Source organism: Eptesicus fuscus, chromosome 14 (assembly GCF_027574615.1).
Source record: "Eptesicus fuscus isolate TK198812 chromosome 14, DD_ASM_mEF_20220401, whole genome shotgun sequence".
Taxonomy (NCBI): Eukaryota; Metazoa; Chordata; class Mammalia; order Chiroptera; family Vespertilionidae; genus Eptesicus; species Eptesicus fuscus.
Window position 1 is genome coordinate 69,505,857 of NC_072486.1, and position 26,325 is coordinate 69,532,181.

At 41.2% G+C, this 26,325-nt stretch overlaps 1 protein-coding gene across 1 annotated transcript in view; it reads left to right on the forward strand.

Moving 5' to 3' along the window:
- The window catches only part of TSPAN12 (tetraspanin 12), a 74,711-nt gene extending 54,006 nt beyond the window's left edge, over window positions 1-20,705 (forward strand). The window contains exons 8-9 of the mRNA XM_008157584.3: window positions 2,133-2,276; window positions 20,296-20,705. Coding sequence (XP_008155806.1) covers window positions 2,133-2,276; window positions 20,296-20,601 — 450 coding nt within the window. The 3' untranslated portion in view covers window positions 20,602-20,705. The remainder of the gene's footprint in view (window positions 1-2,132; window positions 2,277-20,295) is intronic.
- Window positions 20,706-26,325: the final 5,620 nt, after the last annotated feature.

A 26,325-nucleotide genomic window follows, 5' to 3' on the forward strand; every position in this document is an offset into this window, starting at 1 on the left:
TACAATTCAGCCCATAACATTCCTTTTGAACAAAATAAATAGTAGAGCTGAGAGGGACCTGTCAACCCGTTTTCCTGACTCTTTCGGTGCTGTTCTGTGCATGTCCTTCAGCCTCGTGGACTCTCAAACCCTGGGGATGCTTATTAAATACCTTATTAAAAACAAAAACCTCCTGCTTTTTAAAAATGTGGTTATTTTAACATAGTGGTTGGAGAATAGGCTTTGGAATTAATAGGTGCTGCTTCCTGCTAGTCTGTGATCTTGGCAAGTTACTTGGGCCATCAGAGCCTCAGTTTCTTTATATATAAAACAGTGATGGGATTTTCTTGACTTTGATACAATGTTAGCTGGAGTGGCCCTGCCTCACGCTGTGGTTTTGAGGGAGGCAGGAAACTGCAGGGAGATGTAGACCACAGTCATACGCGGCATCATAATGGGTTTGCTTAAGGGAGTTTTCAGGAAAAGTTTCAATTCGGTATCTTCTGCTAAGGATGAAAAACAACTGTGTACAAAGAAAAAATATCTCAGTGACATTAAGATTTAAAAAAAGTTTGGCACCGAAGGTGATATGCGTAAGTAATTTGGAAGAAGCAGTTTCTGTGGAGCACCTCATTTCCTGACAAGGCCAGATGAATGGGCTGCCCTGTTGTGGATGGGGTTAGAATGTGCCAAGAGCTATTCTTCTGTCATCAACCAGAAAAAACACATGTCGTTAGGAAATGAGAGAGGCGCGTTCTCTCTTAGTGCAAGGATTTTTGAAAGACTGACTTGGAACTCTTGTAAGTCGTGTATGATTTTTAGAAAGTAAAGTCTTTTTACTACATACGATTTTTTATGAAATCTTAATGACATGAAATATGTGGTGTCAAATGCTGTTTGACTTAATTTGTGATGCCTCTGATATATATTCATGGCTTTGAGAACAAGTTTATAAAAGGAAATTACTAAAAATATTTTAAAGTTTCTTGGAAAATTTTAGTATTACTCATAGCGTTCAGTAATTCATCATTTGTAATACTCTTAAGGTGATTTTTGCTTTTAAAAATTATACATGTAGGCAAATGAAAAAATGTAAAGTCATTTTTAGGATTTTCCTTGTTTCATTTTTACTTGAGAAGTTCAGAATTCTTCACAGTGGATTTTAGTTGAATCTTGAAATGGTGGGTTGTGGTATTTTATGGCACAGTGTAAATCCTGGGCACGGATGGATGTGTTGGGCTACATAATTTACAGAGCCAATCACTCTTGGCAGAGTTCTTCTCAGACACTGCCCATAGTGCTTGTTTTTCACTCTATGAAGAGTATAACCCCCCTCTACCCAAGGGCAAAAAATTATCATAGTTAATTATTCTGAACCTAATCTACATCCATCCTTAAGCAGCGTATCTAAACCTTGGCCAGAGAAAGTTTTTGCAAAACCTTGGTGAAATGAGACAAAAAGAAAAGGAAAAAGAAAAAAAATTTTTTCTTAATCTAACTTTACTTAAGTTAAAGGAATATCATTTCTTCTGTTATTTATGTGATGGAATATGATAGTTTATTTCTAGAATCTTATTTGGATGGATAAAAATTTATTGGCCAAAGTTATGTTTACATCTCAAAAAGTTTTGGAGATTTTTTTTGGTTAATGAACCCAAGTCTGTAATCTTTGTGAGGGGAGCTTTGGTCAACAAACCTTTCTCGGGAGATTACAGAAACGTTTAATATAATATTTGAATTTTTAAGCAGTTAAACTGGTAAGTAGGCATATACACGTAGATTTATCAGCTACTCTTCAGTGTCTAGAGGCTTAATGATAAATATAAGACTTGAGCTATTTGTTTTGTTAGTTGTGCTTATGAACTCTGTTGCTGTAAGATCACTTGTGGAGGATCTTAGGGTGGGGGAGGGAGAGGGAGACTGAGTCCTGCTTGGTCTCTGTTCAGGTGTTAGGGGCATTAGTGTTCAGAATTGTTCCACTGGGGACTCCTTTACGACATTTCTGTCATCCACCGAGAATGTACACATGTCATTAAGTGATGAAGAATAATGTTCGCTTTGGCTACAAAAATTTAAGAAATCTGCTGTTTAACCTCCTATAAATAAAGAAAATATTTGTGTAGTCTCTGAGCCTGACCAGTATTCTTTTACAGTTCAAGTGCTGTGGAGTGGTGTATTTCACCGACTGGCTGGAAATGACAGAGATGGACTGGCCCCCAGATTCCTGCTGCGTTAGGGAATTCCCAGGATGTTCCAAACAGGCCCACCAGGAAGATCTCAGTGACCTGTATCAAGAGGTAAGGCCGTATGTGTTTAGCTTATCGGGGATAAAAGTTTTCTTATAATGACAAGTATAGAACCCGCAACATGCCAGTGAAATAACCTCTTCTGTGCAAATACAAAGGCCCTTGAAATTTTTGCTCTGGTATGTGGAAAAACAGGATAAAGGTAAAAATTAATGTACAAATCTGAACACTGATCACGTGTTAACAAAGGACATTGGGAAGGTGTAGGTTTTAGAATTAATTGGATTTTAAAATGTGTTGTCTAAGAATCAAGTTCCCTTGCCCCCTCCTCAGGGTCCTTTAAAAACAGACGCAGGCAGAGGGTGTAGCTGACTCTGGAGGTCAGGAAAACACACGTTGGAGTTCCTAGCGGACTGTGGTATAGGACCTCCACGTACCATTAGATTAAAACGTGTAGGGGAAAATCCCATTCTCCAGAGAAAGTGCTGGCCTCTTCCCTCCCCCCTGCTGGTAGCGAGAAGTGATGGGAGTTTTAGTTAGCTGTTGGAATGGAGTTAGATGCTCCCTGGAATGAAAATCAATTGTCCCCTGCCCAAGAAACTTGCATATTTGTGTTTTCTGGAAGAACTTATCCGAATAATCCTTGTTAGCAGAAGTTTTCCTATCACTTCACTTTTAGTGGTGATTTTCAGATGTTTTCAGCCACAGAATTCTTTTTCTTCCAATTAAAATCTAGAACTACACCATCCTGTACAGCAGCCGAGAGCTACGTGTGGCCATTTGAATGAAAATGAAATCAAACACAATTTTCATTTCCTCTGCTGCGCTAGCCACATTTCAAGTGCTCAACAGCCTCTCCGAGTTAGCTCTTCCTGTGGTGGACCAGGCAGATGTAAGATATTTTCCATCCTTACCGAAAGTTTTACTGCAGCCTCGATCTAGAGGGGAAGCTCAAAATGGAAAGGAAGCTGCTCAGGCTGAGGGGCCGGAATCATTTCCCAGATACATCTCCAGGCAAGCACCTGGGTACACAAAGCACTATTGTAAACCTCTGGCTTAACAGACACACTCGTGATACAACACACACACACACAAACACACACACACACACACACACGCATGCACGCACACGCACATAGAATATGCTATAAAGAATGAAACTGTAAAAAAAAATGCCTTTTTATGTGTTTCAAGATCATGACCTTAGGAGGTTAGGCGTTTTTTTACTAGAAATACTAACATTGTTCAAAACATCTTTTAGCCGGTCTGCCAAAGGCAATTGTAGAGATGCACAGGAATGAGCTTCATTAATTTATAGCGTAAAGGAACTAATTTGAAAAAGATACTGGAATACTTACACAAATGATCTGTTACATCCGTGTCTCAGACATGAGTAACTTTGGGTTAAAAACATCATCTCGGAGGACAGGACCCTGCCACCTTGAAGGATGTCCAAAATAAAGTGCTTTGGGCTCCAAAGGCACACACAAGGAAGAGGGCCAAGTTGTTTTTTTTTAAGAGGTTCACAATTGTATTAATTTCCCAGGGCTACTATAACAAAGTGCCACTAAGTGAGTTGCTTCAACAGCAGGTACTTCTTGTCTCCCGGTTCCGAGGCTGAGAATCTGAGATGGAGGTGTACTAGTAAGCAGGGTTGGTTCCTTCTGAGGGGTGCGAGGAAGGACCTGCGCCACGCCTCTCCCTCACCTTCCGTGGTTGGCTGGCCATCATTGGTGCTCCTTGGCTTGCAGCATCGCCTGCTCTCCGCCTTCACCTTCCCACGGAGTTCCTCTTGTTTGTGTCTGTCTCCAAATTTCCCTTTTTATAAGGATGCTAGTCACTCACTCTTCTCCCGTCTGACCTCATCTTAACTAATCACACCTGCAACAACTCTGTGTCTAAGCAAGATCTGATTCTGAGTTAGTGAGGATTTGGACCTCAGCATAAGCATTTGGAGGGGACACAATTCAAGTCATAACAAGAATTGTTGAAACAGCTGAATAACTCAGGTTGTTTATTTTAAAAGATAACCAAAATACTTTTCGTCATGCCTCATGTTACTGAGAAGCATTGTGTTGGATATTATCATTTGAAGCATATTATGTTTAGTAACATTTTGGCTTTGAATAAAAAAGAATATACAAGGTCTTGTATATTGAACAAAGAATTGTTGGGTCAGTGTCTCTGAGTTCCTCGGTGGTTGTGCTGTCTCTTGTGTTCTGGGTGAAAGCTGAATATTGGCTGGTGTCTGTAGCAGGGATGGCCAGCTAACAAGTGCAACAGTCAAAGTCCTGCTGATTCCATAAAGCAGAAGCAGTGCTGAACATTTCTAAGATAATATTAACCGCAGGCATAATTGTGCACATTCACACACATTACAGTACCACTAGATTTAAAAACACACACACAGATGATTACAGTATAGGTACAAGTGTAAACATGTGAACTAAAACCTATTGACTTACCCTGTGTAAACTTAATTCATTTATTAGTTTTAGGAGTGGCAAGGCAGTATGGGAAATTATTGGACTATACCCCCAAATACACTGAGTGGCCAGATTATTATGATCTCTGAACGCATAATAATCTGGCCACTCTGTATGAATTTGTGCATGGGTGGGGTCCAGCCTGGCCAGGAGGAAGGGACATGGGCGGTTGGCCGGCCTGCCTGCTGGTCGAACTCCTGGTCTAGGGGACAATTTGCATATTAGCTTTTTATTATATAGCATATACACGGAGTGGCCAGATTATTATGCGTTCAGAGATCATAATAATCTGGCCACTCAGTGTATAGTGATTTCTATTTTCTTTAGTGATTAATACTGATTATAACTAATATTGACCATGAGAATGGCAAAACATGAATCAATTTTCCAGATGTTCCCACAAAGTCTTTACTTCAGTTTTACTTTATTTAGTTGAAAAGCCTGCAGTTAACATTTAATAAAATTTTCTTGTAAAAGTACAATTCAATTTTACTAGCTTATCTTAATGGTCTCCACTAGTAATATTTATAATGGGATTCTTTACTTTCAGGATGTCGATAATTGCTTGTTCCATGAATTTTAAACTGGAAAGAAGCCACACTGTTGTGCCTGGGCAAATTTGAGGGCCCAGATTATTTAAAAAGTTTTTCGTATTTTCATCAAAAGACCTTCAGTAGCAAGCTGGCATTGTCAGTTATGAGATATTTCTTTAGACAGAATTCCAGCAGAGATGGAGGTTCATTATATCTGAGTAATCTGCTTTTGCACTTTCTAATTAATAACAGATGTTGCTATTGGTAATGTTATAGTGCATCATTATATGCATAGTTGACTTACCAACGTGAATCACTTAGTAGCTTTATTGCACAAGTACAATTAAATCCATCATTAAAAAGAAGACTTAATTCCACTTTGCCCTGTAATGCATGTTTCCTAATTGCAGTGTGCCCGGGGATCATCCACCTGGAAGATGAGGGATCTAGAAAGAAGAACAAGGGAGGGACAGTTGGAGGTATTTGGAATGTTTATTCTGAAGTAGTGAGTACTAAGGGGAGATATTTCAGATGTCTTCAAGTATTTCAAAGTTCATCAGTCAGAACAGGAACTGGACTTACCCATTGTTGCTCCCAGGGCCAGAGTCTCAGGAAGGAAATTTTGAGTCAGTAGAAGGAAGAGCTTGCTCATCAAAATCTGTCCAATTGTGATACAGGTTCTCTTGTAAAATAGTGAGTGTCTTATCTCTAAAAATATTAAAGTCAAGGTCATGGGTGTTAGAATGGGTTTTTAAATTAAGAGTGAATCTGGACTAGATGAACTTCAAGGTCCCTTTTATCTTTCATATTCTGTAAGCTCAGAGATAAGAACCGACTTTCTTCCTGCGATTTCTGTTCAGAGGTCTGAAATCAAGGAAATAAATCATTCTCAACCATCTGGTGGCCTGCTTGGTCCCTGACCCAATAATATTTTATGACACATTTAAAACCTGTGAAAAATGACAGAGCAGAAATAGAGCAATAGTTGCACATTTTAGGAACATTCCCATCAGAGTTATTGTTGGGTCTGGTATACAACTTAAATATCTGCATTGAGTAAAACACATGTCTGAAAGTATACATCTAAAAATCACAATTGAAAATATCTCTGACGATCAGTTTGGTTCCATTGCATTCATTCATTCAAAATGTTTTGTGGTTACTGACTGGGATCCAGGTGTTGAAGATACGGTGGAGAATGTTGCAGACAGAAATCTCTCCTCTTGTATAACATATATTCTAGTTAGGAATATAAACAACTAACAAGAAAAAAGCAATAAAAATAATTTCAGGTGGTGTTAAGTACCTTGAAGACTCTGAAGAGGGTCATGTGCTGGAGAATTTCTTTATTGATGAAGGAAGTACTTAAGATAGGACAGGTAGGATCTAAGCTCTCTTAGGAGGTGACATTTGAACTGAAACCAAATGATGAGAAGGGCCTAGCCATGCAAATATATGTTGAAGAGTTTATATTTTTAAATATGTTTTTTAAAATTGATTTTTAGAGAGAGAGAGAGAGAGAGAACATCAGTGATGAGAGATAATCCTTGCTTGGCTGCCTCCTGCACACCCCCTACTGGGGATTAAGCCTGCAACCCGTGCATGTGCCTTGACCAGGGATTGAACCATGACCTCCTGGTTTATAGGTCGATGCTCAACCACTAAGCCCCACTAGCCAGGCTCAAATACTCTTAATAATTTCTTTTGTAACAAATAACCAAACCCTTTCTGCCTCTTTAGATGGTTGTTTATTTCTTTTCTGAGTAACAGGAAACATGCACAGATAGGGAGCTAGAGAAGGGCAGGGTGTTAGATGTGAGCAGATGCGATCTTTCTGGCTTCTGGGACAAAGAACCGGATGATGACAAGTATGGACAGGTCTCCAGTGCTCACGGTAGTGAATGGGAATGGAGGGGTGCTCCCTCACAGTGAAGGTGGGACAGCTCATGGTGAACCATGTGGGGTGAGTGATTAGAGGTTTTCATTCGCTCAGTTATATGTTACCTGCTCTGTGAGTTGAGAGCAGTTTTGAGGTTCTATCCTTACCCATCTCCTTTGTACCCAGACCTCGTTGGCAAGTGGTTTATGTTTTATAATCTACATACATTTTTTTTTTAAAAAAATTTCTGAGCAGTATTGCAGCCCTTGGCACTTTTTGTTAACACTCTTTTGCTAACATCTTTGACCAATGAGAAAAGTGAGTCAAGCTGTATGTCTGTTTTGACTAATAGAAACAACTTTTATTTTATCGTTTTCTCATACAACATTTGAGACATGTAAATTTTTCCTCAGCACTTCTGAGCCAGAGGTAGAGACTTGACAGTGTTGTGGATGAAAAGGAGATGGTGGGAGTGAGGATTGATAATTTTTCTCCCAGGTAACCTTACTCGTAAGTTACTAGTGGCATTCTTCTTAGAACCAAGTAAATTACCACACTGGAAACAAACAATTAGAGGGGTTGGTGTTGAAAGACAAGTCCTAGGCAGAAAGTGAGAGGTAGCAGCTTAGGCCCCAGGCCAGGTCCTGGCCAATGATGCTAACCTAAAGTGAGTCAAATCTGCATAGAAATGTCTCACATCAGTGTTAGAGTAAGAGGTAGGAATGATCTTGAATTGGGACACAAGAAGGAGCCTGGCATAGGGTAGGCATTCCTTCATTGCCATTGTGTTTATGCGTGAGATATGCAATGAGAGCACATAGAGGAGGTAGAAATTCATTGGGCTTCCAATCTTTTTTAAATATATTTTTATTGACTTCAGAGAAGAAGGAAGATGGAGAGAGAGATAGAAACATCAATGATGAGAGAGAATCATTGATTGGCTGCCTCCTGCATGCCCCCAACTGGGGATTGAGCCTGAAACCCAGGCATGTGCCCTTGACTGGACTCAAACCTGGGACCTTGAAGTCCACAGGCCGACGCTCTATCCCCTGAGCCAAACCAGCCAGGCCTGGACTTCCAATCTTAAAAGATAAGCAGTCATTACCAAAGGCAGCAAATATTTGGGTGGCGTGAGGCTGAAAAGGCCATTCCAAGCAAAGAGGCAGCAATGCAGTGAGAGCTGGAAGGCGGACAGCACAGCACAGCGGGACTGCGGGCATGAGGAGGGCCACGCAGACGGGGCTGGACAGACGGGCACTGGACTATGCAGAGCCCTGGATACCTGATAACGCGTGCGTGTTCCACAGAGGTCTGCGGATGGTTGCGAAATAAAGAAGGCGAGCATGTTTGCAAAATGGAAGCATTATTATGAAAGGAGTGCTGAGGGCAGAGTAGTCCTGGGATTCTGACTTATCCATAATGAAGCTCCATTCTCAGATGAACACACACACAGAATCTCCTGCCCAGACAGTAAAAGGTAGGCTGCTTTCCGGCCAGCCCAGTGGTGATTTAGATGGAATATCCCCAAGAAGTTCCATTCCCAGGGTTCTTTTATCTAGAGTCAAAGACACGCCCTCCTGCCTCTCTGCTGACTTCATTATCTCCTCAGCAACTGCTGGCAGGGGTCAGCTGGCCTCTGACAGGTGATATCTGCTTTACCATTCAAAGCCTTGCCAGGCCAGTTCGGGCCAGGAGGGCGGATCCCTTTTATCTCTAGGCTTTGCTTGATCTAATCAGGCCTTGAACTATCCTGCCAGCTTTGCTTCAGGTTACAAATGCATTCTCATTTCCTTTCATTCTCTTCCTCAACTTAATTCAATGGTGAGTTTCTTGTTACCTATTCACTATTCAAACACCCCCTCTCCCCGTCCCCATGCTCTATTTGTAGGTTTTGCCTTTAGAATTTACTGATGTGAAAGCCATTATAATAGGCTTGACCTGGGAAGTACCTCACAAAGTATAACAATTTTAGATTTGTGCTTAAAGATCATTGTATAGGCAGAGAATGGGTTGAGGTGAGAATGGGGTCTTGCATGAGGCAAGGGAATCAGTAGGAAACAGTTGCGGGTCACTCTTGTGAGTGACTGTTAAGGCTGGGGTTCCCCTTGTGCCATCAGGATGGAGAGGAGGGAATGGGAGTGAAGGATGTGAAAGAGGGAGGGTGAACAGGACTAGGTGATGAGTTGGCTGTGGGGATTGAGTGACAGGGACACAACAAGGACACTTGACTTTGACTTGGGCCCTGAATAGATGTAGAAACCATTTTCTGAGAGGGGGGCGGGGGGAGGTTGGCTTTGATTACTCCACTTTGGAAATGCTGGGTTTTAAGGGTCCTTGTCCATGTACTCCCAGTAGGAAATATGAAACTTAGGAGACAGAACTCAGTCAGAGATATGGATTTTGTGTGTATGAATTAGGCCGCAGTGATGGGCAACCTTTTGAGCTTGGTGTGTCAAACTTCACCAAAAAACTGAGCATAACTCGGGTAGTGTGTCACTTTGAGAAAAAAACTAACTCCAAGACTCTAGTCGCAAATGTTTCATCCTCAGGAGCAGCAAATGTTTCATCCTCGGCATGCGTCCGTGTGTCATCAGAAATGGCTACGCGTGTCAGTGCTGACACGCGTGTCATAGGTTCGCCATCACTGAATTAGGGGAAGAGCTAACGCAATATACAATAGCTTGAATAAGGTGGGAGTCTACTAGTATTTCTCTCTCAGAGAGCAGTCAGCTGACCCGGGTCTATCAGGCAGCTCTGCTGCACGAGTTCATCCAGGGGCCCAGGATGCTGAGATACCTTCCAAAGTGGCTCCTGTTTTTCTCCAGTTCCAGCCAGTGGGGAAAGGAGGAAGTGGGAAGGAACACAACCCATGCTTTAAGTTCTCCATCCGTCGCCTCTGCTCACATTCCACTGGGCAGGGCTCGCATGGCTGTGCCTCGCTGCAACGAAGGCTGGGGAATGTGGTCTCTGGCTAGTAGTCTGTGTTCCCATAGACCCGTGGTCGGCAAACTGCGGCTCGCGAGCCACATGCGGCTCTTTGGCCCCTTGAGTGCGGCTCTTCCACAAAATACCACAGCCTGGGCGAGTCTATTTTGAAGAAGTGGCGTTAGAAGAAGTTTAAGTTTAAAAAATTTGGCTCTCAAAAGAAATTTCAATTGTTGTACTGTTGCTATTTGGCTCTGTTGGCTAATGAGTTTGCCGACCACTGCCATAGACTACACGAATCGCTATGAAGAGGTGGAGAACAGACTGGGGTGAGTCGGAGCACTAACAGGTTACCAGTGCAGAGGCAATTGAATGCAGGGGAGTAAAGAAGGGCACATGAAGAGGTGAGGTGATGTGTGCGGCCAAGGACAGAAGTTGGGGGATGGCAGCACTAACAGCCGAGGAGGAGTCACCAACTGTAGGAAAGAAGAAATGGGAAGCAGTGTCCTGCACGCCAAAGGAGAAGAGGATTTTAGGAATGAGTGTTGTTCAGCAGTTAAGACTAGTCTCCCCGGCCAGACTCTTTGGGTTAAATCTTTGTTAGTTGTTAGTCTTTCTGTGCTTCATTTTTCTCACCTTTATTGGTGAGATCCAACCTGAAATAAAGAGGATTGCCAGAGTTCTTATCTCATAGGGGTGTTTGGCGAGTTCTGTGAATTAACCTATTAAAAACCCTTGGAACATTGCCTGTCTGTAGCATGTGCTTATAGTAACAGCTGAGAGTTAAAGTAAATCAGAAAAGTACACATTGCGTTTTTCAAATAGGATACATATTTAATAGATCTATGAGCAAATATTTTACATGCATTATCTCCTTTAAGCCCTAGCACAATTCTTTGAAGGTTACAGTATTGTTATCTCCATTTTACAGATGAGAAAAATGAGGCCCAAAGAGGGTAAGTGACCTAGCTAGTCATAGAGCTAGTCAGTGACTTAGCTCAGATCTAATTAATTCCAAAATTTTGAGATGTGAAATATTGGTGAGGAGCAAGCTGAGCTTTTACAGATTTTTTTCCCCCACTTCTAAACCTCACTTTTATCTGTTAAGTGAGATAATAATAGTACCTTCCTCATTATAGTCTTGCAAAGATTAAATCAAGCTACTTAATGAGAAACCCTTAGCAAGCCACTTGGCACATAATAAATACAAATCTTCAAAGCATAGTAGTAGTAATGGCAATAATAACAGTAATTTATTAACAACTTACTGAAGTCAGTAGAAAAATTAGCAGCCTCTGGTTGGTGTTTACACTAGCCAGATTGCCCCTGGTTGTGCCCCTGGTTATATATATTTGGGCCGGCTGAAGCTAGATTTTTAGGTCAAGGTTTTGGGGACTTCGTGTGGTCTCCCACTTTGCTTGTTTCAACACTTTCCCACTTCTTATAGTCAATCATTTAGGTGGACGAAAGGCCCAGTGAAAGACAATGTGAATTAGCAGCTTGGGAAGGCTCTTCTGCTCGGTCCGGCAGCGCGTGCTGGCTGCTGGAACTGGCCTCGCTGGGAGGCCAGCACCTGCTGGGCTTTCTGACTCTAGTCTAGGACCGTGTCTTATTTTGTTGGTGTTTTTGTTTTTTTCCATACAAATGAAAAATGTTTGGCAAATGTAGTCTTTTCAATTCGATGGTTCTGCCTATCTAATGGAGATATATTGATGATTAAACGAGACCTGAGGGTCTGCCTTTATTAAGAAACTAGAGGCCCATTGCATGAAGAGATTCGTGCAATAGGCCTTCCTTCCCTTGGCTTCCAGCACCGGTTTTCCTCTGGCACCCGGGACCCAGGCCTTTGCTCCGGCTGGAGTCTGCTGCCTTTGCTGCAGACTCTGACTCTGGCCAGAGTCTGCCTTCTTCGTCTTTGCTGCAGACTCTGGAGTCTGCAGTCTTTGTCTTTGCTGAGGGGCTGGAGTGCCGCTCCTGTAGATCCCCTCGTCCCCCACCCTCCCTCTCATAGTAAGCGTCTTGCCCTGCCCAGCCACTCCGTGCCTGGAGCAGCTGGGCAGCTGCCATATTTGTCCTTCTAATTTGCATATTCCCTCCTGATTGGCTGGTGGGTGTAGCGGAGGTACGGTCAATTTTACATGTTTGTCTATCTAATCTAATAATAGACAAATATGCAAATTGACCATACCTCCGACACACCCAGAAGCCACGCCCACAAGCCACGCCCACCACCCAATCAGAGCGAGTATGCAAATTAACCCAAACCAAGATGGCTACAGCCACAGAGAGCAAGGTTTCCTAGGTAATGGAGGAAGCCAAGCTTTCTGCCAGCCGTTGCAGGCCTAAGCCTACACTCAAGCTACAAAGTTTCAATTATAGAAGGTAAACAAATTCAAACAAATGGCGGCAGAATGGAGCTTGAGAGGGCAGGCCAGGGTTGCTGCCGGCAACAGGGGAAGCAAAGCTTTCCGAACACCCTGGCCGGGCCCACCCGCTTAAGGCAACAAAGTTTCAATTATAACCCCAACACAAATGGCTACGGGCCTCGGAGGGAGCCCCAGGCTTGGCCCTGCTCCAGGCTACAAAGTTTCAATTGTAGAAGGAAAATAAATTCCAGATACCAGGGCCTCCGCTTGCGTTGCCAGGGGGTGTGGCCTGCCTGCAAACCACCACAGGCCCCTCACTCAGGCCGCCCCCGCCCCAAGGGAACCCCACCCTGATCAGGGACACCCTTCAGGGCAAACTAGCTGGCCCCCACCCCTGTACCAGGCCTCTATCTTATCTAATAAAAGAGTACTATGCAGATTGATCATCACTGCAACACACAATATAGCTGCCCCCATGTGATCAAAGATCCTGCCCCCATGTGGACACAAGATGGCCACCACAAGATGGCCAGCAGGAGAGGGCAGTTGGTAGGCACCCGGCCTGCAAGGGAGGGCAGTTGAGAAGGACCAGGCCTGCAAGGAGGGGCAGTTGGAGGTGATCAACCCTGCAGGAGAGGGCAGTTAGGGGTGACCAGGCTGGCAGAGGAGGGAAGTTGGGGGCAAACAGGCTGGCAGCAGAGTGGTTAGGGGGTGATCAGGCTGGCAGGCAGAAGCGGTTAGGGGCAATCAGGAAGGCAGGCAGGCAAGCAGTTGGGAGCCAGCAGTCCTGGATTGTGAGAGGGATGTCCGACTGCCCGTTTAGGCCTGATCTCAGGGATCGGGCCTAAACGGGCAGTCGGACATCCCTTGAGGGGTCCCAGATTGTAGAGGGTACAGGCTGGGCTGAGGGACAACCCCCCTCCGTGCACGAATTTCGTGCACCGGGCCTCTAGTTATTAGATAAGACTAGAGGCCCAGTGCACAACATTTGGGGTGCACAACATTCGGGGAGCTGGCCTAAGCTGGAAGGCAGACATCCCCTGAGGGGTCCTTAGCACTGCCGCATCAGCGGGAGAGGCTCCCGCCACTACCACTGTGCTTGCCAGCCGTGAGCATGGCTTCTGGCTGAGCGGCGTTCCCCTTGTGGGAGCACTGACCACCAGGGGGCAGCACCTGTGTTCAGCGTCTGCCCCCTGGTGGTCAGTGTGTGTCATAGCGACCGGTCGTTCCACCTTTCGGTTGATTTGCATATTAGGGTTTTATTATATAGGATAAGACTTTCTCTACTGCATTTCCTGTGCATGGGTTTGGTTAACCTTCCTTTTAAGAGAACAGAAAGTCCCATTGTGAATTTTATTACTTGCTGTTGAACTTTTTTTTAAAGGATGCATTTATTTCCCTGCAAAGCTTATGGTTATCAGTGGAGAACTTGTGGTCCAACCTGTTTAAAGCTCATGAACTGCTATTACTCATTTTTTAATTTTAGAAGCACTAGAGCAGAGATTATATATTTGTACCTGATGATTAGCACAGTCCTTTCAAACTTGAAAGTCATGTTTATTGTCAAAAATCCATTATGAAAATATCGTACTGGTATGTATGGCACCTAGACTGTATTTATACTTTATTTCATAAGCCCAGGAGATCTGTCTAACTCTCTGCCATGGAATGGAAAGCCATCGGTTCTTTTCTAATTTTAGAAACTCATTTTGGAGATAGATTAGAGAATAATTTCAAGTGTATCATTTCCTCAAGTGAAATGAGGCATCTGACATGCCTTCAGATAGATTCCAGGAAATGTAGGGATTAGTAATTTTTCTCTGATAAAAAGGTAATGTTATTATTTACTGTTAATAGTTGATCAGAATTTTAATATTGAAGCAAGTAAAGTAGTTTAGCCAATATATCTTATTCATAGCTTTGGATTATCTGATGTTATTAATGTAAGGCTAGCATAACTTTAGTTAGGAAGAAAACATATTCAAGGTAAGTCAACTCAGAGTATTTTATTTTGAGAAAAGCAAAGAAGTGCAAGTCATTTCTTTCCAATTCTGATTAAAACAACTTTTTTGAGATAGAATGCAGTTTTAAACTCTAACATTTCTATTTTCTCTTTTTGACTCACTTAACAGAAATGTTAATTTATGTAACTAAATATCTGTGAATAGCACAATAGGTTATATGGAAAAATGTCTATATTTGTTTTTTCTCTAGACTTAGTGTCTTGCTTTTCAATGAAAGTATCAGAGTTTGCGTTGAGAAGTATAAATATTATGCATGATTATTTGGTTGGCTTAAAATAAGTTCACAACTTGTGTTCAGACTGAATTATTTCAATGGGGATAATGCAGAAAGGACTATAAGCTCACAGGTGTTTCTATTAAGAATTTAGAGAGTGGCTGAGGAGGACAGTTATTTTATGCAAAGAAATCTGGGAAAATACTGTCTTATCAAGAAGAGGGATATTGGAAAGTTAACCTTTAACATTAAGTAATTGTGTAATGAACCACTAATATTAAGCAATATGCTGCAAGTTTCTACAATGCCTTCTGAGTCATCAAATATTAAATTGTGTCAGTATAGAGAGATTTGTGCTTTTATTTATATACTAGTTTTTTATTACATATTAGAGACCTGGTGCACGAATTTGTGCACCGGTGGGGTCCCTCTGTCTGGCCTGTAGGGATTGGGCTGAAGCTGGCACTCTTATATCCCCCCCAGAGGGCGCAGGCCAGGCCGAGGGACCCCACCAGTGCACAAATCTTCTAGTGTGCACTGGGCTTCTAGTATGCATATAAGAACTTTGGTTAATCTCTTCCTGCCCTCTCCCCTCCCCGCTTCCCTCTGAGATTTATCAGTCTGTTCCATGTTTCCATGCCTGTGTGTTGAGTGTCTGCCCCCTGGTAGTCAGTGTGCGTCATAGCTACCAGTCGAAAAGTCACTTAGGCTTTTATATATAGAGATTTATAACCTGTATCTTTTTATTAAACAAAGGGTTTAATGCAGTACACAACAAGAATGATGCAATGAATTAATAATAAAATATAAATAACATTGGAAAGTCAGGGTTAAGAACAGAATAATTAGACATGCCTAATATGAGGACAGATGGGGTTGTGGAGTTTCATACTTGCCCCTCAGCTTTCTGAAAGCTCAGATGAAAAGGAGACACCATCATTTGCATGATTTAATGCTAGAATAGAATATTTTACATTTTCAAAGGGAATGAAACTCGAAAGTATTTTTTCAAGTGAGATTTTTAAAAATCTTCTACTCTGAATTACCTAGGAAAATATCTTCAATATTATTTTGCATTAATTTTATTGAGCAGTTTCTTATGGTATTTTTAAATACGCATTAGTGGAGAATAATATATAAGGCATAGGCTAATATATTCCAGTGTAGCAGATTTTGATAGTCTGGTTTGATACTTGTATGTAATTTAAAAATATATAGAGATGTCAGTTGATTTCATCTTTTAAATAATCTGCAGATAATAACTTTTTTCTGATAGAGAAACATAAATTTTAATTAATGAATTCTGATGACAAGCATAAGTACTTAAATTTCATCTTGTTTTGAGGGGTTATCTATGTATTGTGTAAACTGAGGAAGTGATAAGACTGACACATTTTTATAAAAGTTTAGGAATCGAACTAGGATCTTTGCTTTGAATAGACAACCCTGGCCCCCCTCAGCATGGACATAACATTCAGGTCCCAGTTATCAGGAAGGAGACCATGTGATACAATGTGATACAATGCCATGTCCACTCTCCTGGGGCACCTGAAAAGCTTTTTGCATGGAATCCAAACCCATTTATAAGATCTTAGTTGTTTTAATATTTTATTGCACTTTCTAGTTTTTTAAAGTTAAAAATCAGTGTTCTTTCCAAAGAAACATTGATAAAACCAGGCAATCCAGGAAGAGATCATCAGGATGATGAAGTGTATATATTTGGAAAACTTGGAGGCAGTAGGAATATGTAGTCTAGAGAAGAGGATGGTTAAAGGGAATGTGACAGCTCATCAGGCATTGCTCTCTACCTTCTGGAAAAGGGATTGTCTGAGAGTAGAACTGTATCTTATTGAGAGACAGGTTCCAACAAGGAATGATTCTCATCATTGATGTTTCTATTATTTCTCTCTGCCTCTCCCTTCCTCTCTGAAATTAATAATATATATAAATATATATATTTTTAAACTGTTTTTCAAGTGTGGACAGAGCTGTCTAGTGAGGCCCCGAGTTCCTCTCATTAGAAGCATTTTCTTTTTTTAAAAATTCTTTATTTAAAGTATTACATTTGTCTCCTTTTTCCCCCATTGACCTCTTCCCGGCCACCCCTACACCCCAGCACATGCTCTCACCCCCCTACTGTTTGTGTCTATGGGTTCTGCTTATATGCATGCATACAAGTCCTTTAGTTGACCTCTTACCCACCCCCTCCCCTGCCTTCCCTCTGAGGTCGGATGGTCTGTTCGATGTCGAAGCATTTTCTTTGATGTATCTTTGTGTGTGTATGTGTGTGTGTGTGTGTGTGTGTGTGTGTGTGTGTGTGTGTGTGTGTATGAGACATACTTTCTTGTTTCTTTGCACCTCTTGTGATTTTTTATTTGTTTTTGTTGTAGAAAACTGGACATTTAAAATAATATAATGTGGCAACTCTGTAAATCAGGTTCTACCTCCTCCCGAAAGCTTGTGGTTTATTGTTGTTGCTGTTTGTTCATTAATGACTTTTCTGAACTAATTTTGTAGGTTCTGTATTCTTTGTCATGTGTGGCCCCTAAAGTCTATGCTCTGTTAGCTTCGTGGTCAGTTAATGAATGAACAGAGATTTCCTTAGATGCCTAGAACCAGTAAGTCTCCCAGCCTTTGCCAAGGGTACACAAAGCCTCAAGGTTAGCCAGAGGGGAGATCTTAGTGCCTTCCTAGGTCTTCCTTAGCATGTTCATAGCTCTACTCATGTGTGTAACTTCTAGATCCCACCAGTGAGTCAGAGTTTTGCTAAGGCCCCTATGGGCTTCTTTTTGCCCCAGCTTTTTCTTTTAAGCTTTTTGACTCACCCGTTGTGTGCACAACTTCATGCAGCCTCACCGTTCAACAGTTACCTCTGATTGCTTTTGACAAATATGGGGGTAAAGGGACCCCGGTTGATCTGAAGGCAAGTAAGGCCTTCCAGGGAACCACCAGATAGAACAGATAATGATGATTCTCTGGTAATGGGGATTTGAAGTAGCTCCACTCCTATTTTGTTATCTCTGGTGGTTTCTAGGCCACTGGTTTTTAATTTGTATGTTTTTAAGAAACACTTTTAATGGATTTTTAGAGAGAGGAAGGAAAGAAGAGGGTGAGATAGGGAGAAACATCGATGTGAGAGTGAAACATTGACCAGCTGCCTCCCGCACATCCCCCGCCAGGGTTCAAGCCCATGACCTGGGCATGTGCCCCGATCTGGAATTGAATGGGCACCCTTTCAGTGCATGGAACGATGCCCAAGCAACTGACCACAAATCTACTGCAGAGCTGGGGAGGGTGGGGATGGGAATAGGGTAAATTAAGATGCCACAAAGCTTACTGTTCTTACTGGACTCAGGTGAGTTTCTTACATAAATGCTGCTCAGATTGTTGAAAGCCTTCAGTGAATTTCCAGAGTTATAAAAGCATTTATTCTGATATTTTTTCTTAAAAATTGATTTTAGAAAAAGGGAGGGAGAGAGAGAAAAGAGAGAGAGAGAGAGAGAGAGAGAGAGAGAGATTTGTTGCCTCCTAAATATGCCCCGAGTGGGGATTCGAACTTGCCACCCTTTGGTGTATGGGATAATGCTCCAATGAACTGAGCCACACCTGCCAGGGCTATTTTGACAATTTTTACTAGTGCTTTCATTGTTTATATAGAGGAAAGACTATTCAGTTTCTTTCCTCTGCCTGTTTTGCTGAGTCATTCTAGAAGTGCTTTTTTAGCCATATTTTTAAAAGTTAAAAAGTTGAACTCATTGACTTCCAAGGTCCCCTCTCACTCTAGAAAATTCAGTGTTAATATGTCACATTTTCTAACCATTCTAGATTATATAATTTACTGTACCTTTTTTATAAATATGATTGTTCAAAATAAAATTGAAACAAACTTTCTTTAATGCCCAAAATATGAAACACAATAGACTGTAGCTTATTATCAATTTCTGCTTAAATTTATTGACAGATTTTTGAAGATAAATATTATCTTTCTACCTACTGAACTTTGCCATGTACCAAACCCCATTCTAAGTGTTTAAATATGTTTTTTCATTTTATTCTCCCCAAGTCTCAAACAGTAGGCTCTATTACTATGAATGTTTTCAGATAGAAAACTGGAGCATGGACAGATTAAGTAACTTGCCCGAAGTCACATAACTTATCAGTAGCAGAGCAAGGATTTGAAATTCAGAATTCAGGCTCTGCAGTTCATGATCTTAACATTCTATGCTGTGTCACAAAAGGATGCTTGTTGGAATGACACATAAACATAAGTGTGAATGGGTTCTGATAAACTAGCTCAGTGGAACTCCTTGAAAAATATTTGAACATTGGTGACTTGTATTTGTGAGATCTATTTTGGTTTTCCAGAGTGTCTGTGTGCAAATGCATATTTGTATGTATCAAATAGGTAAGATGATCAGAGAAGTGATCTTATTATACTGATGTTAAGTAATATTAAATTATAAATATTTTAATTTTATTTTTGGTTAAATTGATGAAACTTGGATAATCTTTTGCTGTTAATTTGCATTACATTATGTACCAGAAAAAGTTTTTGAAATTTGTTAATTGTTATAAAATTATTTCCCATATTTTTACCTTAATTTAGAACCAGCTTCCCTTTGGAAGAGGGAATTTTCACTTCTTTGTTGTGGATTCATTAGAGACATGGCAGGTAGCCTATGCTTCGGTCACCTGTGAGGTGACTTATGACAGTTGTTAGTCATATTCTACCTCCTTTTGTTTGCCCCTCATCCCCCATTTTCCTTGCTCATGGATATTTTTTTCTCTTTTTATTCCTTCTCGTCTCTTCTTTCTGCATTATCTTTTTTGACTACCATAGGTACTCGTTAACCTTTTGAATTAAAACTAAACGCAAACAAAAATCAAGCTTATTTTTTTTAAGTCAGATGTCAAATTCTTACCTGGTAGAACTAGAACTTGGTGCCATGTCAGGAAGTCCCCCATGTATACATCTGCTGCAGGCAGTGGACAGAGGTGTGTGTGCATGTGGAAGGTAGGGGGAAGGGAACAAATGGATTTCCGCCCACCAGCATGCTTCAGCAGCAGACTGGGGAAATGTTCCTGATCCCTGGGGAAAAGCTTCTGACCAAATGAACAATAATCAAACAGTGTATACAAATAATAATAACAATGAAACTTTAGTTTTGAAAAATTTGAGTCCGTCTGTGTCAGGAGTTGGCACTGTGTGGCTTGTACCCCAAATCTAGACCACAGCTACATCATCCATTCATTTACATTTTGTCTGTGGCTGCTTTGGAGTTTCAGTGGCAGAGATGAGTAGGTGGAACAGAGACCACATGGCCTACAAACCATAAAAGATTTACTATCTGACCCTTTACCAAAAAAAAGTTCACCAACCCTTGCTCTAGATATATGTTTTACCAGCAGCTCCCAATTTCAGGTTGTGAGGAAGAAAGGAGAAATCACTGGGCAGGCTTTTCAAAGAGTTCCCATCTCAATCTCCCCTCTGGTTTCTCACAGGTGTCCCAGTTGAGTGTCACTGTTTTAAACTTTAGGATTTAGTCGTTTTGTTCCATTAACTGATACCAATTGTTTGTTTTCACCAGTTTGGCCCTCTGTAACCCATCCAAAGTAACTTAGACTGTATTATTTCTTTTACAGGGTTGTGGGAAGAAAATGTACTCCTTTTTGAGAGGAACCAAACAACTGCAGGTGCTAAGGTTTCTGGGGATCTCCATTGGAGTGACACAAATCCTGGCCATGATTCTCACCATCACTTTGCTCTGGGCTCTCTATTATGATAGGAGGGAGCCTGGGACAGACCAAATAATGTCCCTGAAGAATGACACGACTCAGCACCTGTCATGTCACTCAGTGGAACTGTTGAAACCAAGCCTGACGAGGATCTTTGAACACACCTCCATGGCAAACAGCTTCGATACACACTTTGAAATGGAGGAATTATAGAGCATGTCAAAGAAGGAAACCACCCAGTTATTTTATTTTACTTGTGAATTTTTGAGCACAGAGTTGTTCCAGAAATGTGTAGAAATAAAAATGTCATAAATCGATGCCTACACATGTCATTTTGAACTCTAAAACAAAGAGGTAAAAGTTCCATATATTATGTTACCACCTGGACAATAGTTGATGCCCTTTACAATGCTGAGGTCAGATCTAATATCCACTTTATAGTTTGTGCCAGATTTTTACTAAACATAGTTATGCTTTGAGGTTTACGCTTTGGTACAGATTGACCAACGTTTCTGCATGCCTATTATGGAGGGATTGGAGCTACAGTAAAGTTCGATTTACTTCTGTAAGCTCTCTAGTATATAAAGTACCAGTTAACTGCTAACATAGGAAGTTAAACAATACTAATGATTTTTATTCTTTGGTGATATATTTTTTGAGGGTAAAATAGATTAGACATAAGAAAAGTCTGAAGATTGGTGACTACCTAAATGTGATTTTTGCTAGTTACTAAAATATTCTTAACTACTTCTAAGAGCAAACTAACGAATTGTCTTAAGCTGATCAGGGATCTATGTGTATATGAGAATCTGTGTTAAGTCTGTATAATTCACTAGATTTCAGTTCTTATAATGTTAATAACAATTGTGAAAAGGATACATTTGTCCTGTATAACAGCATTATTCTTAACCTTTCCTGTTAATAGAGTTTTAAAATTCTGTCTTGGTTTTTACATTACATTACATTACATAACTATTAATTTAAATACTTAACCACTAATTTTGAAAAATTGCTAGTGTGATACAAAAGGAGTCATTATAATGCAGAATGTAGTCTGGTCCCTAGGGAGTATTAATAAGAAAATTTACACACAACTTAGTTCATTTAGCAAAGACCTGGATGCTATCTTTCTCTCAAACTAAGACTCTTTTTGACATTAAACACTTGTTAAAGAAGCTTATCTTTGCCTTCTCGAAACATGAAGTGACAGTATCCAAGTTTGAATATAATTCTTCAGAGAATAGTGTTCCCTTTCTCCAGGGAAATGCTGTGAGAATCATTAAGATAAGTGGCAACTTAACCAGAGAATTTCTTTGCTTTATTTCACTGATTAAGATACTATGGTGAAATACACAGATTATTAAATTTTTTACAAGAGTAAATATATTTATTTAAAATGGGAAAAGTGCATTTTACTGTATTTTATCTATTATGTTTTTTCTCAGAAAATGGAAAGAAAATTAAAACTTGTCAATAAATATTTTCTAGAGAGTAATAATTTGTCTGTCTAATTTATATAATTGTAAGCACTTTTACCACTCAAGAAGATTAGCAAAGGTAGAAAAATGTGAGAAGAAATGATTGAATATAGTAATAATAATGATCTTCAAACTCAAGCTAATCTATAAGAATACTAGAGGCCCGGTGCATGAAAATTCATGTGCTGGATGGGGGGTCCCTTAGCCCAGCCTACCCCCTCTCACAGTCTGGGAGCCCTCAGGGGCGGGAGGCGACCTGGCACCTGGCGATCAGGGGAAGGGGATGCCCCCATCACACCTCTGCTGCTGCCACTGCCGGCAGCGCAAGCCTTGGCTGGCCCTGATTACCTGAGTCTCGGGCGGCCCTGGGCGGATGGGCAGCTGCCATCCGAGGCTTGCCTGCGCCTTGGGCTGTCCCTGGGGGGCTGAGGGGACTGGGCACCACCATCTTGTGGCTGTGGGCGATGCCATCTTTGAGGGTGTGGACGTCAATTAGCATATTTCCTCCTTATTGGCTGTGGGCGCCACCATCTTTGTGAGGGTGTGACAGTAAATTAGCATATTTCCTCTTTATTAGATAGGGTGTATCTTCAATGAGAAAAGATAAAAGATGCCCATTTACTTTTCAAGTTTGATTTTGAGCTAACTGATAATGTAACTGTTTGATATAATGTATAAAAGTACCCATTTATGTTTATTTATCTCCTCAATATCTTCATATCCCAGTTTTTAAAGTAATTTTAAGAGAAAAGTAGCCTAAGGAATACAATATTTTAAATCAACAGCTAGATTTCATCTCTTCCATATATTTAAATGAAAACAGTAAATAACTTGCTTAATTAGAATCAAAAGCAACCCTTTTTATAATTTCCTTAGCACCTCAAATCCTCATAATTTTACCTAAAATGCCCAAGTAATTGAAGCAGCTATGAGTGTTATTTGAATTATTTGGATAGCAGTCAAATTTCGCTGCTTCTCTTTTGACATCACAGAAAGAACAAGTAAATGTTTTATTGACCTTGGTGAAAAAAACAGCAACAACAACAACAACAACAAACATTTAAATTTGTAGATAAAAGTCAATTTCTACATCTTTAGACTTCAGATATTTTGACATATTGTTTGCTTTAATAATAGTCAACATAAATTTAGACAATCATCTTATATTCTTATGCACTTGCTTAATGGGAACAAATGAAACATAGCAGAGGTCTACAAAAGCCTCTTATGGTAGCAGTGCACCTGGAATAATAACACTGGAAGGGACTTTAAAAAGTATATTTAAGCCCTAGCTGGTTTTGCTCAGTGCGCCGGCCTGTGGACTGAATGGTCCCAGGCTCGATTCCGGTCAAGGGCATGTACCTTGGTTGCAGCTTCCCCACCCTGGTTGGGTTGTGTGCAGGAGGTAACCAATCCATGTTGTCTTTCTCACATTGATGTTTCTCTCCGTCTCCCTCTCCCTTCCACTCTCTCTAAAAATTAATGGAAAAATAGCCTCCACTGAGGATTAACAACAACAACAAAAAAGTGTATTAATATGGCAGAGCTCAGGGAGTTCACTGTTTGGGTCCATTGCAAACAACATTGTTAACTGGTTCTGTGAATTTTTAAAAGCTTTCTTTTGTGAAAATCACCCTTTTTTTTTTTTTTTTTTTTTTTTTAAGTAACATGTAAGAAGATTATTTTTACTCAGGCTAAGAATCAATTCAAAGTGCCCTGGAGATTCAGAGATGACAATAAGAGATGCTGTGTACCTTCCAGCTCTGAATTATAAAATCAATATGTACAAGAACATGCAGTCAGTGTTCTTAGCAATAGGAGACTGAGGAGAGGAGAATCAGGCAGTTACATGGAGGAAATGACCTTCAGACGGAGTCAGGAAAGAGGAGGGGAGCTTAGCTGGCTCACAGAGAACATGCCATGGGCCACGACCCTGAAGTTAAGAAAGCGCATGTTATTTGTGGGCAGGGCCTGTTGTTTAATGTGGTTGGAGTATAGAGTGCTTGAAGAGATATCATGGGAAAGGAAATGGGTGAAATTTGGGTGCTTAGACTTCATTCTGTAAGTTCGATGGTGAGTCACTGAAGTATTTCCAGAAAGAGAAGCGATTTGTGTTTCAGAAATGTAACTGGAGTAATACAGTGAGAAAGTGGAGGCCTGGAGACAGGTGTACATCATACAACTCCCCAGGGTGGGCCGTTCTTTAGCTAGTCCCGGTATGGCGCTGTCTGGGTTGTAGAGACTCCAGAGCTGGGCTGGCCAGATGGCTGTTGCTGTGGCCTGGAGAGAGAGAAGGGCCCTCCCCACACAATGGGAGTCAGAAGCACAGTGCACGGGACAGGTTACACGGGGTGCATCTCCAACATTGGGCAGCAGATGAATCTTGGAGAATGTCGCATGAGAAGTGAAAGAATGGAAATTTCTAGATTTCGTACCTGGTAAATTGGCAATGGCATTACCCTAGACAAAAGATGAGTGGGAACGGCTGTGTGGGAGGGTGATTAATTTGGTTGGGGACACACTGAGTTGGACATGCCTTCAGGACATGCAGATGGAGATGTCTGCAGGCGGCTGTAACCTTCCAGTCTGGAGCTCCAGAGAGCTCAGTGTGGAGCCTGAGAATTTTTGTGCTTTGCCTTCTGAACTCAGGAAGCCTGACAGAAAATGGGCCGAGAACCAAATCTTCTGTGAGGAGAATCTTAATCAGGATGCTGCAAGAACTTCCTATTGTCTGAACTCCCACTCCTGTGGATGAGTCAACGGAGGTAAAAGAAATAAAAATAAAAAAAAAAACGCACCACTGAAACTTCTGTGGCAAAAGGAGCCACCTCCCTTTTTTTGTTGTTGTTAATCCTCACCCAAGGATATATTTTCCCCATTGATTTTTTTAGAAAGAGTGTAAGGGAGGGAGGGAGAGGGAGAGATAGAAACATCGATGGCTGGGGAGAACTTGCAACCCTTGGCCTGGAATTGAACCCAAGACCCTTTGGTGCAGGGGGTCAGCATCTAACCACTTGGCAACGCTAGCCAGGGCGGGAGCCACCTCCCTTTAAAACAACACTGCCAACTGCTATTGGCTTCACCCAGCTCCCCTTCCTATTACCATATTGTGATTTACAAGTGTGTTTGTCTTTCAAATTAACTGAGTTCTTATTTCCTCATATCCAAGCACCTTGTAGAAACAAGGATGGGAGAGTTTTTGATATCATCTTGAGAGTGCATTTATTTTCTATTCTAATACGTTCTTGTGATCATTCTTTATCTCAGGCATTTATGTCAGCCTACTAGGCACTGGCCATAGGGCGCTAGGTGTTTTACACATATTTTTTTCTGCTCTTCACAACTGTTGTGCAACCCGTAGGCATCACTAACCCCATCTTACACAAGAACAAAAGGGACTTAGCGAGACAGGAAATATAGTCAACAAGTGGAGTGCTCTGCATCCGTTCCTCCCCACTCTGTGACGTGGTGTCTTCGTCAGCCTGTGGAGGGGCTCAGCTGATCCTTCATAGAAAAGCCAGGTCCTTCTACACCGGAACCAATGTCTCTAGGTTTGATTTGTCTCCAAAGCCTGTTACTTCTTCCCTCAAGACAGCTCTTTGGTCTAATTTCATCCTTCCTATTTTCCCAGAACAAGTCCTAATTATCTAAAACTTTGACTGAAGCCAAGCCATACATTGCTCTTCCCCCCTGCCCATCTCTTGTCTCCTCCCAATGATCTATCTTGCATATACACACACAGTGAAATGAATTTCTTTAATCAACTTTATGGAGGAAATATATATCACCTATTTTAAGTATCAGTTTTCTTTGTTCACCTCGTTCCAAATGACACACTCTACTTCCGTATTCCAGGCAGCAGGCCGGGGAGGGAAAGTGAGAGGGGAGGAGGCCTGTGCCTCCCTTTAGGGATGTCCCCAGAAGCACACTCACATCACTTCCATTCACATGGCACAGCTATGGGAGGGGGTAGACTCTTTGTTCTGGTACCCATGTACCCCATTAACCAGTAAGTTCTGTGACCACAGAAAAGCATATTTGTGTCAACTAGCAATCTCTGCCATATTTCTCAATGCCTGCATAATAAAATCTACTTGAATTTATTTTTCAAAGCCCAAATCCCAATACTTTCCTACATGTCACTATACACCAGCCAGATGGGCCAACCATAGTCTACTTGTGGCCTCTAACACCCTGCATATCCTGTGCCTCCTTGATTTTGCTCACTTGGTGGTTCATCTTCACAGGTTCACCTTGCCCTCAGCCTTCAGGTCTCAGCTCAGCAGTCACTTCCTACATGCAGTCTTCCCTGACTACCCCACCCACAGCACTCCTTCCTACTCTGAGTTCAGCATTTATTTATTGCTAGTTTGGTCCTTATATTTTCTATCTTATAATATTGTATTGTTTTAATCTTGAATTTTTTATTTTATAATATTATTTTTATTTTCTTTTTGTT